This window comes from Neomonachus schauinslandi, chromosome 10 (genome assembly GCF_002201575.2).
Source record: "Neomonachus schauinslandi chromosome 10, ASM220157v2, whole genome shotgun sequence".
NCBI classification, from domain to species: domain Eukaryota; kingdom Metazoa; phylum Chordata; class Mammalia; order Carnivora; family Phocidae; genus Neomonachus; species Neomonachus schauinslandi.
In genome coordinates, this window is record NC_058412.1 from 36,743,622 (window position 1) to 36,763,505 (window position 19,884).

At 42.5% G+C, this 19,884-nt stretch overlaps 1 protein-coding gene across 1 annotated transcript in view; it reads left to right on the top strand.

The window, feature by feature from the left end:
- The first annotated feature begins 256 nt into the window (after positions 1 to 256).
- TTL (tubulin tyrosine ligase) overlaps positions 257 to 19,884 on the top strand; it is a 31,885-nt gene continuing 12,257 nt past the window's right edge. The window contains exons 1-4 of the mRNA XM_021697607.1: positions 257 to 413; positions 3,250 to 3,328; positions 12,558 to 12,790; positions 19,680 to 19,815. Of these exons, the coding sequence (XP_021553282.1) occupies positions 257 to 413; positions 3,250 to 3,328; positions 12,558 to 12,790; positions 19,680 to 19,815 (605 nt within the window). The remainder of the gene's footprint in view (positions 414 to 3,249; positions 3,329 to 12,557; positions 12,791 to 19,679; positions 19,816 to 19,884) is intronic.

A 19,884-nucleotide genomic window follows, 5' to 3' on the forward strand; every position in this document is an offset into this window, starting at 1 on the left:
CACCCCGGCCCGGGCGGGGGCGGCCGCGCGGCATCACGGGGCGGAGGCGGGGCCGCGCCAGGAGTTGATGGAGGGGGAGGGGGCGCGGCCTCCGGCATGACGCGCGGGCGCCCGGGCGCGGCGCCACCGGGACCTTAGTGGCTCCGGGAGCCGGCGCGGCGGCGGGCGCCCGGGCGGGTTCCGCGCTGAGCCGCCACCTCGGCCGGCTGGTCCCTGCGGCGGCGGCCCGGGCGGCCCGGGCGCACGGCCCTTCGCCATGTACACCTTCGTGGTGCGCGACGAGAACAGCAGCGTCTACGCCGAGGTCTCGCGGCTGCTGCTCGCCACCGGCCACTGGAAGAGGCTGAGGCGCGACAACCCCAGGTTCAACCTGATGCTGGGCGAGAGGAACCGGCTGCCCTTCGGGAGACTGGGTGAGCGCTTCCCCGTCCCCGCCCTCCCGCTCCTCCCACGGCCCGTTAGCACCAGCGCTTTTGTCTTAAGGTCATAAATCTCCCTCTCCGTCGTTCCCCGGGCAGAGAGAAAATGGATCCATAAAGGTCTAAACCCACCGCTTTGCATGCCTTCTCGTCCCGTAAATCGGATTCGGGGCCGCTGCTGCCCCCGGACAGTGGCGGGTCCCTGCAGCCCGGGGGGCGTCGGCCGCGCGCTCCCGCACTGCCCCGGCCGGACGCCCCCAAAACGCGCGGGGCCGAGCTGGGGCGGGGCCAGGTCCCACCGAGCCGCCGAACGACCTTAGGCTGGAGTCTTCTTGCGAATTTTCTGCACTGAGGATTCCACCCTGCCTGATGTTGGAGCGGGAGGGATCCTTGTGTGTGTTGAAAACCCTGAGGATTCAGCTCCCCGAAGGCTCAGATAAGGTGGGGATTTGTAAGAGACCTCCGGATTCCAAAAGCAGGAGTTTCAGAAGTAAGCCAAGCCAGGGAGACCTTTCCTTAGCTTCCCGAAAGAATGTGTTTCCACAGTTGTGTGTTGAATGCAGATTTTACAGGGCACTGGCTTCACCCTGCGTCCCACTTCTCCGCCCTGCGCATCCCGAGGGAGTTACCTTCACTCACATGGTTGATGCTGGCTTGGCATCACATCCACATCCATATCCACATCCTCGCGTATAGGGAGGGGCAGGGAAAAGGAGAGGACCAGCAGCTCCTATCTAGGTGACGTAATCTAGAAGTTGTGCACATCACTTCAACTTACAACCCATTGACCTGAACAGGCTCGTGGCTTCTCACTGCGCAGTCATCCCGGAGATGCAGGCTCTCTCACAGTGGCCATGTTCCTTGCCAAAATTCTCTTGGGGTGGGGACCAGATCGAATTGCCAAAGACAGGAGAGGAGAATCAATAATGAGGAAAAGTCATCTCTGCCGTGGAGGGCAACCCAGAGAGAGCGGTGTTCAATGTCCAGCAGAGGACACAGTTTTTAGAAATAGGTGTGGTCAGAGGGTGGAGAGGTTGAATGGGCAGATTGAAAACAGGCCATTGGGAACTGACTGGCCACTGGTGAGCTGCTATTAGGGCCTTTGGGTGGGGGGTTGTACAGTTGTAGTGATTTCAGGAATGAAGGGTGTTTAGCATAGCCTTATGGAAATTTTTTCTTTGGAATGGTACCATGGACAACTTTTTATTGTTCTACAAATTTAGGATGTATGTATGATGGAGACTCCATGGAGGGGCTGATTCCAACCCCCAGAAATCTAGGACTACAGGGAATGTGCCTGGAGATTCCCTTTGGTTAACCTGTCTCTCCAAGAAGCCCTCAGCAAAGAGAATACCTTCCCTGAAAGAAGAACTACCTATAGTTGAGAACATGTATTTCCTTCTTGCTTTTCCATTTCCCTGCCCGACTGACTCATTTTCCTCTGTGGAAAGTCTCTGGGGGGCTGGAGCAGGGGTGGTTGGCATTGCTAAGGTGCTAGGACTAGGGGGAAGGAGCAGAAACTTACAGGGTTCAAATCCTAAACAGGTACCACAGAGTCTGCAGATGACAAGTAAATATTTGTTTTTTATGGAAAAGAAAACAGCGTCCCACAGCCATATGGTTATATGTCTTCACTGTTAGGGATATTTAGTTTTTGCTTAAAGTTTGAAACCCAAGGAGATGGCTTATAGAGCCAGGTAAAGTCTCAGGAATGCTGGTGCCATGGAGATGAGAAGGTAGGCAGTTGAGGTATGAGCCAGGTTCATCTGCCCCAGGGAGACAATGAGAGCTAGTTAGTGCCTAAATATTTTTATTTAATTATATGCTGTTCTCAGATGTATCCTTCTTACCTCTGGCATCTTCTACTCAAACTCCCTTTGTTTGGTTTTACTTTTTTTAAAAAAGATTTTATTTTATTTATTTGAAAAAGAGCGAGTGAGAGAGAGAAAGAGCATGACCTGGGGGGGAGGGGCAAAGGGAGAGGGAGAAGCAGGCCCCCCCTACGCTGAGCAGGGAGCCGGATGTGGGGCTCCATCCCAGGACCTTGGGACCATGACCTGAGCTGAAGGCAGACGCCTAACTGAGTGAGCCACTCAGCGCACTGTTTGGTTTTACTTTTATTTCTGTTGCTGGAAATTCAATGCATTTTGTTAGGATTTTAAACAAAAGTGGAGGCTTTTGTTTTGTTTGTATCCTTTCTGCTCTATTTTATAGAGGAGGGGACATGCAGTAAGATTTACTGAAGATGAGTTTCTCTGTGGAGGATACACAGAAGAAAGTCCTCAGGGCTTCTGATTTTATAGACATGGCTTCTCCACACCTTCGTTCACCTCTTGTGGCTCTCCTAGAAGCTCGCAGAGGTAGACATGCTTGAGAACAGCAATAGCATAGTTCTACTGCCCTCCCTGATGGCTGTAGAAAAGCAAGGTTAAGGGTGTCAAAGCATGACTGTTAAAGTTGTATTGTACAGAAATTATTAAATCCCTCTGTGTTAAGCCAAGAATGGGGTGTGGTGGGGATCAAAGAGAGGTGAAATAGAAAATACTCTTCCACCCTAAGAAGAAAAAACAAAAGCAGCAGTGGTCTTTGGCAGACCTGGGAGGTTGATACCTTAATATCCACTGTGGGGCGGGGGAGGGTTTCCAGTGCCATGCTGCGGAAGGGGAATACAGGTGCAGGGCGACAGCATGTTCCATTTCCGCCAACCAGTCCTGAAATGGGAGGAAGAAAAGCTGGGCATGACACAGCTATTCTCTCCTACATGCTGGTGCTGACATTGTCATTTCCCACCTGTCCTCTTTCCCTTCTGAGCCTTCTCTTTCCTTTGTAGGTCACGAGCCTGGGCTGATGCAGTTGGTGAATTACTACAGAGGGGCTGACAAACTGTGTCGCAAAGCTTCTTTAGTGAAGTAAGTGTTTAAGATCCTTTCAGTGTATTACATAAATGTTTTTAGCTTTCATCCTGAAGCAACTTAAGCAAAAATGGGGGATTTTTTTTTTTTTAAAGGATAAAAATACTTTTATCTAAAAAGCCAATGATACTAGTTCTGGAGCATCCTTTGTGCTACTTTGATTGCAGTCTAAAACTTTGCTGTTTGTGCTTGATAAAGCCTGTCTGTCTCCTAGGTGAGGCTCCTGAGAAGCAGAAGGGGAAGCCAGGTTTCTTGTGTGGGTGATTGATGGGGGGAAGAAGTGGAGGCTCCTGGGAGAAGCTCACTTGTGGTGGGGGGAGGCCAGACAGCAGGAGAAGAAGCCAAGCAAAGGTGCGGTTTCAGCTGAAGTCTATCCTCAGCCTGACTCCATGGTGCTCAGGAGTTAAGGGTACCTCAGAGTTGAGACAAGAGGACTTGGCTTCTGTCCTCCAATCTCAGGCACTGGCTGTAGGGAGGAGTGAAAAATGTAGCCCACCCCCCATTTCTGGGCAGGGCCTAGACCCTGGAGAAAAGGCATGCATAAGCTCTTGGGAGCCACCTCACAGCAGCCAGGGGTCCCCTCAGAAAGGACACCCGGGCAGCGTCTAACAGTAGCTGCTACACCGCCCATCTCTGAGCAGTGCAGTTACGGCGAGGTGTCGGAAGAACGGTACTGTAAGGTGGAGGGAAGCAGTATTAGACAGTGATTAAGATCTAGGATCAGAAGCTTGTGTTTTAATCCCAGCTCTTCCTCTTCTTAGCTGGGGCAAATTTCCTCATTCCTCCGAGCCTTAGAATCTACCTCGTAAGGTGGCTGCAAGGATTAAATGGGGCGACAATGTAAAGCGATAAATAGTATTTGACTCTGTGCTTTGTTTCCTTTTCTGTAAATAAAATGGGGGTAGTAATAGTAATAGTAACTGCCTCAGGGTTGTTGTAAGAATTAATCGAGTTAATTTGTATACTGGCTTTGAGTAATGTCTTTCTCATAGTTCACACTACATAAGTAAAAGCTCTTCTTCTTACTATTATGGCTGTCACTGCTATGACTGTTTTCATTTGAGTAGGGAAAAACTGGGTAGTGCCCCTAAAATTGGGGCTCTAACAGGTCTCCAGTATTCTTTCCATGGTGACCAATGAACATGTGTGTGTAGCCAAACAAATCACTTGGGGAAGAAGATACTGGAAGATATGACTCAATGTAAATGCTCTTTTCCCCACTCACATTTCTCTCTGGGCTCCATCTATTTACTAGGTTGGGTGTTCATGGCATTATTTTCCCCTTTTTGTTTACACTCTCTGGCCCCAGTAATGTATGTATCCACTTCTCTGTGTGATGGATTTTCATGATTCACCAGCTACCCCTAAAGGTGAGCAAGGCTTTGTGAAGTCCTGTGATTACATTTTTTTTTAAAGATGTTATTTATTTATTTGACAGAGAGAGGGAGAGTGCATGCACAAGCAGGGGGAGGGGCAGAGGGAGAGGGAGAAGCAGGCTCCCTTCTCAGCAGGGAGCCTGATGGGGGACTCCATCCCAGGATCCTGAGATCATGATCTGAGCCGAAGGCACATGCTTAACCGACTGAGCCATCCAGGTGCTCCTTCTTATTACATATTCACATACTTAGAATGCAAAAGATTGTTTCACCAGGACTAAGAATAGAAGTGGGACATGATTGTTTATTTAGATTATTCGTTTAGAAAATTTTTAAAAAGGTGTATTCAATCTTTTTTCTACTATGATTTTTTGATCTGAACATAAAGGTAGAATTTAGCTTTTATAAGTATGAACAGAGGATGCTGTAAAATATATATATATATATATATATATATATATCTCTAACATTCTACATATTTGCGTAGTTAGCAGCTACAAAGTGGACTCAGTGCATAGCTGGAGTCATGATCGGGTCTGAGTAGGTATCTGGATCTCTGTGACCCTGGGCAACGCCACTCTGGATCCCAGTGACCCATCTGTAAATGTGGATGGTGGTGATCACACTTGCTCTGTGCCTTCTGTGGCATGTGACATGGTCTGTGATTGCACCTTGTAAATGGTGACATGACTTATGCAGGCTGGGGCTTGTCATCATCCACATAAGCTTCCTTCATTCTCTCAGGTGTCCTGCAAGGGATTGTGGTAGTTCCAGGAATTGATTGTCCCTTTGTCATTTTGTCTCATAATTTTGTATGGCTCTAAAGGGCTCCAGAGAGTTAAGAATGTAATTTTCTCATTTTAATGTGGGACAAAATGGCAGCTCCTGGAGGACAGCTGGGTTGCCCATGGCCATAGCAGTTAGTGTTGAGCTAAGACAGTTCTAATCTGTACAAATGGGACCCATGGGCTGTGTGACTGGGCATCCCTTACAGGGCTTCCCAGAACCTCGATAGGGTTCTCCGCTGGACCATTTACAGCAAGTCCCTTCCTCCTGATACTTCAGGGAATTTCAGAAATTCATCAAGGCCCTGAGGCTGTAGTCTCAGAGCCCTGAATGGCTTTTCTTCTGACCCAGGGTGGAGGCTTTCTTTCCCTACTGTGAGTTTTTCTCCCTTGTATATATAAATAAGTCTCCTTTTGTGATTTCTTTTTTTTTTTTTTTTAAAGATTTTATTTATTTATTTGACAGAGAGAGACACAGCAAGAGAGGGAACACAAGCAGGGGGAGTGGGAGAGGGAGAAGCAGGCTTCCCGCCGAGCAGGGAGCCTGATGCGGGGCTCGATCCCAGGACCCTGGGATCATGACCTGAGCCAAAGGCAGACGCTTAACGACTGAGCCACCCAGGCGCCCCATCCTTTTGTGATTTCTTTTCAAATGGGCTTATGAGGAAATGCAGCAATTGCAGAGGATGCTGTCCAGCAGAAATAGAATGCTAGCCACGTGTGTAATTTTAAGTTTCCTAGTGGCCACATTAAAATAAGTACAAAGAAAGAGGTGCAATTTATTTTAATAATATATTTTATTTGACCAGAAAAATCCAAAATAATGTTTGACATGATATTAATATAAAAAACAATTAATGCGTGGGGCGCCTGGGTGGCTCAGTCGTTAAGCGTCTGCCTTCGGCTCAGGTCATGATCCCAGCATCCTGGGATCGAGCCCCGCATCGGGATCCCTGCTTCTCTCTCTCCCACTCCCCCTGCTTGTGTTCCCTCCCTCGCTGTGTCTCTCTCTGTCAAATAAATAAATAAAATCTTGGGGGGGGGGGGAAAAAAAAACAATTAATGCAATATTTTATGTATTTTATTTTCATTCTGAGTCTTCAAAATCTGGTGTGCATTTTACATTTTTGGAACATCTTAATCCAGACACTAAATTTTCATCTGAAACACTTGCCCTGTATTTAGGTTTCATAAAAATTTATAGTTGAAAAAGTAGATTTAATACTTAAGTTGTTCCCACGTAAACTTTTTCAGTAACTGAATGAAAAATCCTTTTTCCTGGGACGCCTGGGTGGCTCAGTTGGTTAAGCAACTGCCTTTGGCTCAGGTCATGATCCTGGAGTCCCCGGATCGAGTCCCACATCGGGCTCCCTGCTCGGCAGGGAGTCTGCTTCTCCCTCTGACCCTCCCCCCTCTCATGCTCTCTCTCTCTCATTCTCTCTCTCAAACAAATAAATAAAAATTTAAAAAAAATAAAAATCCTTTTTCCAGTCATAGTCACATGCACATTGATAAAATTGGTTCATATTTTTAGAAGAGTTGACTTGACTTTTCAAAACTATGTCCAAGTTAAGTAAATTTGCTAACTCTTATGTCAACACAGTATTATTAATATCAAATTCAAAAGACATATTGAATAAATTGAAAAGAAATTCTAAATATAGCAATATCAACAAAGTGTTCTTCAAACTGTTCTTTAGTTTTTGCAGCCAATTTACGTAATGCTATTTGAACTTAAATCTACATGTTGAGTCATGTTATAAAAATACGTAAAATCATTATTGTTGACTTGTATTATGAAGTTGAAACATAAATTTTCACACTTGTCTGGTTAGGTCATAAGTAACATCTTCTTTTCCCTTCCTTGGACCTTTAAATTTAGCTTGATCATATGCAGTGTGGATATCGGTGAGAAAATGTCAATCCCACTGCCATGTTTTATCTTTGATTATTGGGTGAAATAATTATTTCTTGATTTAGGAAGCATTTTCTTTTATTGCAAGGAAATCTGATTTGGAGTTGACAGTACAGTGAATTGTAGAACTTTATCTCTCAATCAGTGAACACCAGCAGAGAACACAGAATCATTAAATTCATTGTCTTCTGTTTCTTTCAACAGTTCCATACTGGGGAATCATTGTAGCATTTGCAAGTATATACTAAAGCTTTTCAACAACTGTATCCATGATAGTTTTCATAGAGCCGGCTTCAGAAAACTGAGTGCAAGTGTTTCCAATATGTAACATACAGTACAATGAAGCAATAAAAGAATCATCAGTCTGTTAAAATCCCAGTAAGTCAGATTTCAACCCAACCTAGCTGAAGTACTGTCACGATAGAAATTTTCACATATAGGTGAAATTCTTCTTTGACAGATGTAAAAGATTAAAAAAATATCTACACCATAAGGTTAATAGTTTTTTGTTTTTTTTTGTTTTTTTTAAGATTTTATTTATTTATTTGACAGAGACAGAGACAGCGAGAGCAGGAACACAAGCAGGGGGAGTGGGAGAGGGAGAAGCAGGCTCCCCGCTGAGCCGGGAGCCCGATGCGGGACTCGATCCCAGGACCCTGGGATCATGACCTGAGCCGAAGGCAGTCGCTTAACCAACTGAGCCACCCAGGTGCCCCAAGGTTAATAGTTTTAAGGCTACAATTCAGTAATATTTTTTCATGTATTTGAAAATTCTTTGAGACAGAACATACCCAAAGTATTAATTGGGCAACATCTTGTGTCACAGAACTCAACTAAAACTAAAGAAAAATATTTAAGATTTTTTTACTTTTGAATCAGTCTTTGATATTATTAGAAAGGTTTTATACTCCTTGGGCAATGTTTGTGACTTAGCCAAAGACTGTTCACTTTTTGTAAAATATCTTTTTTACTCTTTTCCTCAGAATATTTCCTCTAACTGTATTTCTATCTAAAATGGTTTTCTTGGGCGCCTGGGTGGCTCAGTTGGTTAAGCGACTGCCTTCAGCTCAGGTCATGATCCCAGGGTCCTGGGATCGAGTCCCGCATCGGGCTCCCTGCTCTGCGGGGAGCTTGCTTCTCCCTCTCCCACTCCCCCTGCTTGTGTTCCCTCTCAGGCTGTGTCTCTCTCTGTCAAATAAATAAATAAAATCTTTTTTAAAAATAAATAAATAAATAAAATGGTTTTCTTTTTTTTTTTTTTTAAGATTTTATTTATTTATTTGAGAGAGAGAACATGAGGGGGGAGGGGGACAGAGGGAGATGCAGAAGCAGACTCCCCACTGAGCAGGAAGCCCGATGTGGGGCTCCATCCCAGGACCCCGAGATCATGACTTGAGCTGAAGGCAGACACTTAACTGAATAAGCCACCCAGGTGCCCCTAAAATGGTTTTCTTTTGGGGCGCCTGAGTGACTCAGTCAGTTGAGTGTCTGACTCTTGGTTTCAGCTCATGTCATGATCTAAGGATCGTGAGTTCGAGCTCCTTGTTGGGTTCTGTGCTTAATGGGAAGCTGCTTGAGATTCTCTCCCTTCTTGCCCCCTGTGTGTTCACACACTTGCACTCTCTCGCTCTCTAAAAATAAATAAATCTTGGGGCGCCTGGGTGGCTCAGTTGTTAAGCGTCTGCCTTCAGCTCAGGTCATGATCCCAGGGTCCTGGGATCGAGCCCCACATCAGGCTCCCTGCTCCATGGGAGGCCTGCTTCTCCCTCTCCCACTCCCCCTGCTTGTGTTCCCTCTCTCGCTACCTCTCTCTCTGTCAAATAAATTTTAAAAATAAAATAAATAAATCTTTAAAAAAAAAAAAAATGGTTGTCCTTTTTGTGCAAGAATCCATGTCATTTTATCACCTACTGGAGTTACAAGCTCAGAGCCTGTTGAAATTTTGTTTAAAATTTTTTTGTAAGGTATTTAATTCTGATTTCAGCCACAGATTTCACTGATTTTTTTTTTAAGTTTTTATTTAAATTCCAGTTGGCTAACCTAGGGTGTAATATTAGTTTCAAGGTGTACAAGTTAGCGATTCAAGGAAGGAAGTTACCTTCCTCCCCCCTGGTAACCATCAGTTTGTTCTCTGTAGTTAAGAGTCTGTTTCTTGGTTTGTCTCTCTCATTTTTTTGTTTTTGTTTTGTTTTGTTTGGTGGTTGAGAGGAAACTGCTTATGAAATTCACTATGTATTTGCTGAAAATGCCTCCTTTGTACAGCAGACAAACTCTTTCATTTTACTCTGCTATAGCAAGTTGCAATTGCCATTCATTATGAAATTTCTGACATACCTTCTGCCAGTTCTTTTTTTTTTTCTTTACTGTTCTGGTCATAGTTCTAGCTTTGGCATCCTCACTCAGTTCTCCATCAATCTTTGATTAAAAAATAAGAAGAAGAACCAAAAACTGAGAGAAGAAGAAATAGCTTACACTATCTAACAAAGCCATGCTAAATGCATATCTGCTATATGCCAGAAATGTGCTGGAGGATGTGTTCATGAAGTTGGTTGTCAGGTTAAGAGCTGATAAAGGAATTCCAGCAATGAAGATGTGGATAATACACAAACTCAAAGGGAATAAAGCTATCATATTAACTTGACCAAAAAAAAAAAAAAATTCAGCATCAGTAGTATTCCTTTGTTTTAAATTTAAAAATTTGTCCATACTTATTTTTTAACTTTACGTTTCACATTAGTTACCAATTATGATTTACATAGCTATCATTGTAACTTGTGCTGTCTGCGTAATAAACACAAGATTATGTCTCATCAGTGCATGGAAGATAAAGTCACTTGAACTGAATCAATCTATTGTCCCCGAGTAGAACAGTGATGTGTTTATGTATCCTCCTACAAACACATGTTCCTGACATGCACGCTGTAGTACCACAAAAATATCTTAGGTCATGCAGTGGTTAATGTCGTCCTACCAAAAGAGTACAGTTGTGATTAAGAAAAATATTTTACAATACTTCAGTTTTTACATTAAAACTAAACAAGGTTTAAAATTCAGATCCTGGGGGCGCCTGGGTGGCTCAGTTGGTTAGGCGACTGCCTTCGGCTCGGGTCGTGGTCCTGGAGTCCCGGGATTGAGTCCCGCATCGGGCTCCCTGCTTGGCGGGAAGCCTGCTTCTCCCTCTGCTTGGGCTCTCTCTCTCTGACAAATAAGTAAATAAAACCTTAAAAAATTAAAAAAAATAAATAAATAAAATTCAGATCCTGTGTCACATTGGCCATATTTGAAATACTCAGAAGCCATGTGTGGCTAGTGGCCACCTTATTGGCCAATGTAGATAGAGTTGACTATTTAGTGAGTTAGAAATATATTGGGTTTTGGGGGTGCCTGGGTGGCTCAGTCATTAAGCGTCTGCCTTCGGCTCAGGTCATGATCCCAGGGTCCTGGGATCGAACCCCGCATCAGGCTCCCTGCTCAGTGGGGAGCCTGCTTCTCCCTCTCCCTCTGCTGCTTTCCCTGCTTGTGCTCTCTCTTTCTCTCAAAAATAAAATCTTTAAAGAAAAAAGAAATAGATTGGGTTTTGTTCCTTTGAATTCAAGTAATTGTCATATTCTATTGCCTTTGGCTTAAAAATAACTTTATTTTAAATCTGAGTTAAAAATTTCTTTTTGGGACCCCTGCGTGGCTCAGTTGGTTAAGCATCTGCCTTCGGCTCAGGTCATGATCCCAGGGTCCTGGGATCAAGTTCCGCATCAGGCTCCTTGCTCAGCAAGAAGCCTGCTTCTCCCTCTCTGCCTGCCACTCCCCCTGCTTGTGCTCTCTCTCTTTCTCTCTCTCTGTCAAATAAATAAAATCTTAAAAAAATTTTTTTTCATTATTTCTGCAATTTGCTCATAGACGGTTTTTGCAAGCGGATCTTAATACAGGCTTAACATTAATAGTTCTGTTCTAGACAGAGGAGGGAGCACAGCTTAAGGAAGGCCTGCAGATGTCTTTGGATGAGTTCCCTCCTGCCTCCGATTCCTGGGGAGTAGGAGTAAGTTTCGAGTGAGGACTGGGAGTTTGGGGCTTGTGTAATGGCTGTTTCTTAACTACCCTTATGATCTTGGGAAATTTACTTCTTGTGACCCAGTGGCTGATCTGTGAAATGGGATGCTAGTGCCGCCCCCGCTGGGGATCTGACTGGAGAGTAAATGCAATGGGAAGCCCTTCATAAGCCCTTGTGTTTATTAAGTGCCTTGCCCATGGCCTGACTTTGTCTTCCATCGTGTTATGTTATTTTGGGGGCCGGAGGTATGTTTAGTTATGACCCATTGTAGTCGTGTGCCCCATTAGAAAGGTTCCTCCTTGGGCGCCTGGGTGGCTCAGTCATTAAGCGTCTGCCTTCGGCTCATGTCATGATCCCAGGGTCCTGGGATCGAGTCCCACATCGGGCTCCCTGCTCAGTGGGAAGCCTGCTTCTCCCTCTCCCACTCCCCCTGCTTGTGTTCCTGTTCTCGCTGTCTCTCTCTGTCAAATAAATAAATAAAATCTTTAAAAAAAAAGAAAAAAGAAAGGTTCCTCCTTTACATGTCATTGAAGCCAGGTGGAGCTAAAAGCAAGAAATGAAGAACTAAAATAAGTCTTCAGATAATTCAGATTCCTAAGGAGTAGCCTTTGCTCTCCAGAGAGTTGGACCAGGATAGTATTTTTTCTAGTAAGCCAAATAGTTTTCTAAGTTCTCTACTTTGTTTTTTTAGCATGTGTCTTTAGCATGTGTCTTGCTCAACCACAACATGTATGTTGAGAAAGTATTGTCTCAGAATTACTTCAATTTTCCTTAGAGATGCATTTTAAAAGGTGCTAAAGTCCTAGATATTGAGCTCCTTTTTAACTACTTGGAGCATGCCTTTAGGGTTGCATGTAATAGCTGGGTACTGCCCAGTAGTGCATTACAGGTCAGCTCAAGGAGGCCAAGAACAAAGAGTGGGATAAAAAGACTAGCTCCTAAATAAATAAAATCTTAAAAAGAAAAAAGAAATGAAAAGACCAGCTCCCAGCCCTGGTGTTGTCCTGCCTCTTTGACGAGCTCTGGGGGAAAGCACTGGCTTTTCTGAATAGAGTGAGTGGCAGGGTGTACTAAGAAGGGAAACTGACCTTCTGTCGTCTGTCAGGCTAATCAAGACAAGCCCAGACCTGGCTGAATCCTGCACATGGTTTCCAGAGTCCTATGTGATTTATCCAACTAATCTCAAGACCCCAGTTGCTCCAGCACAGAATGGAATTCACCCACCAATCCATAATTCAAGGACAGATGAAAGGGAATTCTTCCTGGCTTCTTATAACAGAAAGAAAGAAGACGGAGAGGGCAATGTTTGGATTGCAAAGTCATCAGCTGGTGCCAAAGGTGAGTTGGCATTATTGTCCCCTCCTTCCTTTCCTGTAGGTTCATGTATTTTGTTCAATTGTTCATTAGAATTCAATGATATCTTCAGATGAGTGAATCTGAATCCTCAAGGGTAGAGACCATGTCTAGTTACATAGTTTTAAACATTTATCTAGGTACTGATGACTTCTAAATGTATATCTCCAGCCAAAGTATTTCCCTTTAAGCTCCAGATCCAGTGTGGTGGGCATTTCAAATGTAACATGTCTGATATAGAACTCTTCATTTCCTGCCCAATTTAACCCACCCCAGCCTACCCCTCTTTCAGTCTTCCCATATAGTGTGTGATCCCACTCTGCACCCAGTCTCTGAAGCCCAAAACCTAGGCTTCATCCTTGACTGCTCTTTTCTTTACGATCCATACCTAATGCATCAGCAAGTCTTGCCTGCTCTAGCTTCAAAATATATTCTGAATTAGACTTTTTCTTGCCATTTCCACTGCTATCACTTAAAGTCAAAACTACTGTTCTTTCTAGTCTGTGTAATTGCTGTGCCTGCTCACAGCCAGTTTTTCTCTAAGACAGAGCGATGTCTAAAAACATGGATCTGGTCTTGTTACTCTCTGCTCAAGAATTACCAGCTGGCCTCCCAATGCAACTCAAATAAACTTCAGATTGCTGATGGAGCCTACACTATTTAACATTTGCTTCTATCTCTGGTACCATCTTCTATTCTTGGCCTTGCTCACTGTTCTATAGCCACGCCTACCTAGAGTCCTACAAATACCCTAAAGTTGTCTATGTATCTCAAATGTCCTTATGGATTATTTTCTATTTCTTTCAGCTCAGATGTTGCCTTGTCAGAGAAGCCTTTTCTTTTCTAAAATAGCCTTTATGCCCATTGCTCTCTGTCCTTTTTCCTGCTTTATTTTTCCTCCTTGCACTAACCTGTTTCTAGCACTTCTATTACATATCTGTTTATCTGCCTGTCTCCTCTCTCATACCATAAGCTCCATGTAAACACAGACTTTCTGTCTTGTTCATCTCTACCCTCCCCAGAGGCACTCAGTAAATGTGTGTTGAATGAATGCATAGAAGGAATGAGGTTTATAATATTGACTCAAGCTCAAAATATAGGCAGTTCCCAGTGTAATGAACACATAAACACGGTCTATCTCTATAGCTACCATCATATGCTCCTTTTAAAACCATTCTATTTTGAACTTACTTCTTCTTTTATTGCCTTGGAAGACCATCTGGCCATTGGTACTCATTTCTATCCCTGGTCCAGTGGACCTCACCTTCTTTTCCACCAACCATGAGACAGGAGGGCATCACCTGGAATTTCCTGAAAGGGGGAGAGTTGGACTCTTGCCACAAGCCAGGTACCTCACCTACTTCTCTCTCCCCTCTCATGACCTCTTCTCAAGTACTGTCCCCTAGTTTGGTTCTAATGATAAATGGGGGAATTGGAAGAGGAAATAGACATCTGCAGTATTCCATATTCCTTCTGTGGATTTGGGCTTGAGTCAGGATGGCCATTGTAAGGACATCTTGTATAATGGAGCCTTAGTTGGAGTGAGAATCAGGAGTGAGGCAAGGTCCTTGGTGAAGAGCATGTCAGGTCATGGCAGCGATCCCACCTGGGTGGTGTCTGAACCCTCACCAAGACAAGTCAATAGATTAATGGTCAGCATCAGGAAGAGGTAAAAAGAGAATAAAATGCCAAACAAAGAAGAAATTTTGCTTTAGGAAGTTGAGATAAGTGGTATGCATTTGTTTTGTTTGGGAACTACAAAATGAAACCAATAGGATGAATGAGTGGCTTTTATTCTTGTTAAAGAAGTATTTAATGCCTACCCATTATGGGAATAGTTGGCTCAACCTTCACACTATATCCAGTATAAAGACCCCCCTGTTCACCACCTCTACCACCGATCTTGGACCTGAGCCACTTTCACCTCTCACCTGGAGCGTTGCTCCTTATCCTCCTGCCCTTGGCCATTCTCCAGAGTCTACACACAGTACAGCAGGCAGAGAGCCTATTAAAGCACAGTCAGACCCTGTCACATCTGTGTTCAGTGCTGTCTCTCCCTGTTGCTGGGGCAGCACGTGGAACCCAGCAACAGTTCAATATATGTACTGAGTGCTGAATGAACGAATGAGTGAAATAATGAGTGTTTGGAGATCCAGGGATAAATAAAATAGATATAGTCTCTTGCCCTTATGGACCCAATCTAGTCAGAAAGAAAGCTAGTGATGCATCTATTTCCAGATAAATAGTTGAGATGGGAACAAATAACAAAAAAGACTATCACCTTGAAGCTCCTTAAAGAATTGCAGAGTTTCTTCATAATTTCTCCAGGTTTAGTTGGTGAGGATATAAAGAAATAGTATTAGAAATATAGTTAACGAACACATGGAAACATGCTACACTGGTATGCAAAACTTACAAAATATAGGTAGATTTTATGTACCATTTTATACCTACAAAATAAGAGAGACCTTCAGTGGGGCACCTGGGTGGCTCAGTTGGTTAAGCGACTGCCTTCAGCTCAGGTCATGATCCTGGAGTCCCTGGATCGAGTCCCGCATCGGGCTCCCCGCTCGGCAGGGAGTCTGCTTCTCCCTCTGACCCTCCCCCCTCTCATGTGCTCTCTCTCTCTCATTCTCTCTCTCTCAAAAAAGTAAATAAAAATCTTAAAAAAAAAAAAGGAGAGAGACCTTCAGTGATACTGTTGCTGAAAGTTTGTTATGAACTGCTGCCTCTTAGTTGTGATACACTGCCGTTTGAAAAAGCAATAGGATAATACAAAGGAAGAGCCATAGAGAGTGCAGAGGCTTTGGCTCACTAATCTCATTCCTGAAAACTTAACTCCAGGGAAATATTTTAAAAGAAACAAGAGTGATCTATAGCAAAGACATTTACTACTATGTGACCTGTAACAGCAACATTTTATTTAGAAACAACCCCACTGTCCAGCAATCAGTAAATAAATGTGTAATTTTCTTCAGCTGCTAACATAATTGTAATGTTAATGTAGAAACAGTGAAAATATTGACAATATAAAGTGAAAAAAATTGACAACATAAGGTGAGTTCACTATGACTGAGCCAGTCTTTGCCCTTATGGAAAGGAAGGTGATATTAAAAGATAAAAATAATTATATTAGGAAATAAGACTAAAGGTAACTTTTCTATTTTACTTGAATGCCATGTTTTTATTTTCAATAATAATAGTTCTTTAAAGTTATCAAAATGTATCTTTCTACCTTCTTCCATTATTTTTCCCATCTATCAGCATGAGTATATTTTCAATAAGAAATAGTTTACATAAGGAAATAGCATTAAGGGAAACAAAGTTGGAGCAAAATAGGAGGGAATGTGAGTAGATTATGGAGAGCAAGACATCAAAGGTGGTACAGTTCCAGGGCATTAGTAGGAAGGGGTGTTTTAGGATAACTATTTAATTTATTTTTTTTAAAGATTTTATTTCTTCACTTGACAGAGAGAGGTACAAGCAGAGGGAATGGCAGGCTGAGGGAGAGGGAAAAGCAGGAAGCCTGATGTGGGGCTCGATCCCAGGACCCTGGGATCACGACCTGAGCTGAAGGCAGACACTTAACCGACTGAGCCACCCAGGAGCCCCTTAGGATAACTATTTTAGAAGAAGTGAAATGGAAGAGAGACTGAGGTCTGTATAAAAAAATTGGCAAATGGAAATAAAGAGGAACCAGGGTATCTGAGTGTAGTTCCTGAGGGAGATGAAACAGAAAGAATCCTGTTTCTACAAAAAGAGAGGAAGGAGCTTTTCCAAGTTGATTTGCAGTTTCTTGTTTAAGGGCTAACCACATGATGGAGCAAGTGACAAAAATGAGATAGTTGTAAAGGGGTTAGCTTTTAGGAAAGTTGAATTATTAAATTAATTAACAAAATTAAATTAATTTGTACTGAAAGCACGAGACCCAAGTAGAGATGAGCTATAAATCAAAGCATAGGTCAGAGGTCCTAGAACTAAAAAACTGAGTTCAGCAAGGTTGCAGAATATCAGATCATACAAAAATCAGTTGGATTTCTGTATATTAACAGTGAATATATTGAAACTAAAATTAAAAACAATACTTTTTAATAGTCACCCCAAAGAAAATGAGATGCTTAGGTATAAACTTAGCAAAACATGTACAGGATCTTAATGTTGAAAATTACAAAACAACTGAAGTTCAAAAAGGATCTAAGTAAATGCACAGACATACCATGTTCATGGATTGCAAGACTCAACATTGTAAAGATGTCAGTTCACCTCTAATTTGAGTTCTTGAGGCTTAATGCAATTGCTGTCAAGACGTCAACCAGGCTTTTGTGCGGACATAAAGCTTCTTCTAAAATTCATATGGAAAAGGCACAAGCCCTAGAATAGCTTAAACAATTTTGAAAAAGAAGAATCAAGTGGGAGTAATCACCGTACCTGATATTAAAGCATACTACATAGCTACAATAATCACTACACTACAGTATCGGTTGGGGGACAGAAACATAAATCTGTGGAAGGGAGAACTCAGAAATAGACCCCACATATATACCCACCTGATTTTTGACAAAGGTGCAAAAGCAATTCAATAGAAGGACAGACTTTTTTGGGATGCCTGGGTGGCTCAGTCAGTTAAGCATCTCCCTTCAGCTCAAGTCATGATCCCAGGGTCCCCGCTCAGTGGGGAGTCTTCTTCTCCCTCTCCTTCTGCCCCTGCTTTTGCTCTCTTGCTCACTCTCAGATAAATAAAATCTTTAAAAAAAAAAAGAAAAAGGCTCTATAGATAAAAAATAAACTAATGAAAAGATTTTCAATATCATTAACCATTAGGGAAATGCAAATGAAAACCACAACACTCCTATTAAAATGGCTAAAATAAGAAATGGTAATGACAGCAAATGCTGCAAGGGTCAGGAGAAACTAGATCAATCACACAGTGTTGTTGGGAATGTAAAATGGTACAGCCACTCTGGAAAAAAGTGTGGTAATTTCTTGTAACATTAAACCTGTAACTACCATATAACCTAGCAATTGCATACACTTGGGCATTTGTCCCAGGAAAATGAAAACTTATGTCCATGCAAAAACCTGCACATGATTGTTCATAGCAGCTTTATTTGTAATAGCCCCAAACTGGAAACAGCTCAGATTCCTTCAAAAGCTGAGTGATTAAGCCAGCTGTGGTGAATCGATACCTTGGAATCCTCCTCAGCAATAAAAGGAATGAACTATTGATACATGCAACAACTTGGATGAATCTCCAGAGAGTCATGCTGAGTGAAAGAAACCAATCCCCAAAGATCACATACTGTATAATTCTATCTATATAAAATTCCTGAAATGACAAAATTATGGAAATGGAGAATAGGTTAGTAGTTGTCAGGAGGGTGTTATGGGAAGGGAGGTAGTTGTGGCTTTAAAAGAGCAACGCTGAGGGATCCATGATAATGGAACTGTTCAAAACGGGAGAATATATTTGCAAATCATAGATCTTATAAGACACCTGTATCCAGAATGTGTAAAGAACTCGGATAACTCAATAATAAAAGGACAACCTAATTAAGAAGAGAACAAAGAACCTAAGTAAACATTTCTCCAAAGAAGATATACAAATAGCCAATAAGCACATGAAAACATGCTCAACATTGTTAGTCATTAAGGAAATGCAAATCAAAACCACAATGAGATAACCACTTCACACCCACTAGAATGGCTATAATCAAGAAGACAGTAAAGTGTTGGCAAGAATGTGACAAAATTGGAACACTCATATATTGCTGTTGAGGATGTAAAATGGCCTGGACATTTTGGAAATTAGTTTGGCAGTTTCTCAAAAAGTTAAACATAGAGTTACCATATGACCCAACTATTCCACTCCTAGGTATATTCATGAAAGAATTAAAAACATGTCTGCACAAAAACTTCTGTGCAGATCAAGCAACAGTGGAAAAAACTCAGATGTCCATCAGTTGATGAATGGATGAACAAAAATGGTATATCCACACAATGGAATATTATCTAGTCATGGAAAAGAAGAATGAAGTAGCGGTACATGCTACAACATGGATGAACCTTGAGAACATTATGCTAAATGAAGAAGCCAGACACAAAGGCCACATACTGTATGATTCCATTTATTTGAATCATCTAGACTAAGCAAATCCAGAGAGAGAAAGTAAATTAGTAGTTGTCAGAATAGGGTAAGGAAGGAATGGGGAGTGTACTGCTAATGGATATGGGTTTATGCAGGGAGGTAATGAAAATGTTCTGAAATTGTTAGTGGTGGTTGCAAATCTCTTGGATATATGAAAAATCATTGAATTGAATACCTTAAAAGGGGAAATCTTATGATATGTAACATATATCTCAATAAAGCTGTTGAGAAGGATATTGTATCATTTATTTAAAGTTGATGGACAGTACATTTATCAAATTTTTCCTATTACAATGCTGTAGGGAATTGACTTGTACAATTGTGGTTATGCCCTAACTTTCTGGATATTTCTATAAGCTATAGTGTGAGAACTGGGTTTATTAAAGTCTTTATCAGGGTAGCCAAGTGACCAACAGTAAAGTGGCATTTACTTAGGATGCTTGGATATTTTGAATGTCTGTAAAAATGAAATTTCATGTTTGGAGCCTGTCAAGGTAGTGTTTACAGTCCTAGGTGGAGAAAGAGTTAGATGGCCCTGGTGCTGTTGTGGGCAGAGGGGAGAATGTGAGAGATTGGGGAAGTGATGGGATGGAGGAAGAAGAGTGAGCAGTCCAATAGAAGCCTCCTCTCAGTTTTCTTCTGCTGTCAGTATTTCTGTTCTGGCTTTCTAGAGACCTTTTCCTCTTGGGATGAACTGGACTCATTTCTGTTACAATTTTGCCCTGTTAGGTGAAGGCATCCTCATCTCCTCGGAGGCTACAGAGCTTCTGGATTTCATTGACAACCAGGGTCAGGTGCACGTGATCCAGAAATACCTTGAGCACCCTCTACTTCTGGAGCCAGGTCACCGCAAGTTTGACATTCGGTAATGCATTGGCGTCCAGAGTTTTTGTTACTAATCTGAGAGAAATGCAGTGGTGGGTAATAAGGGTAA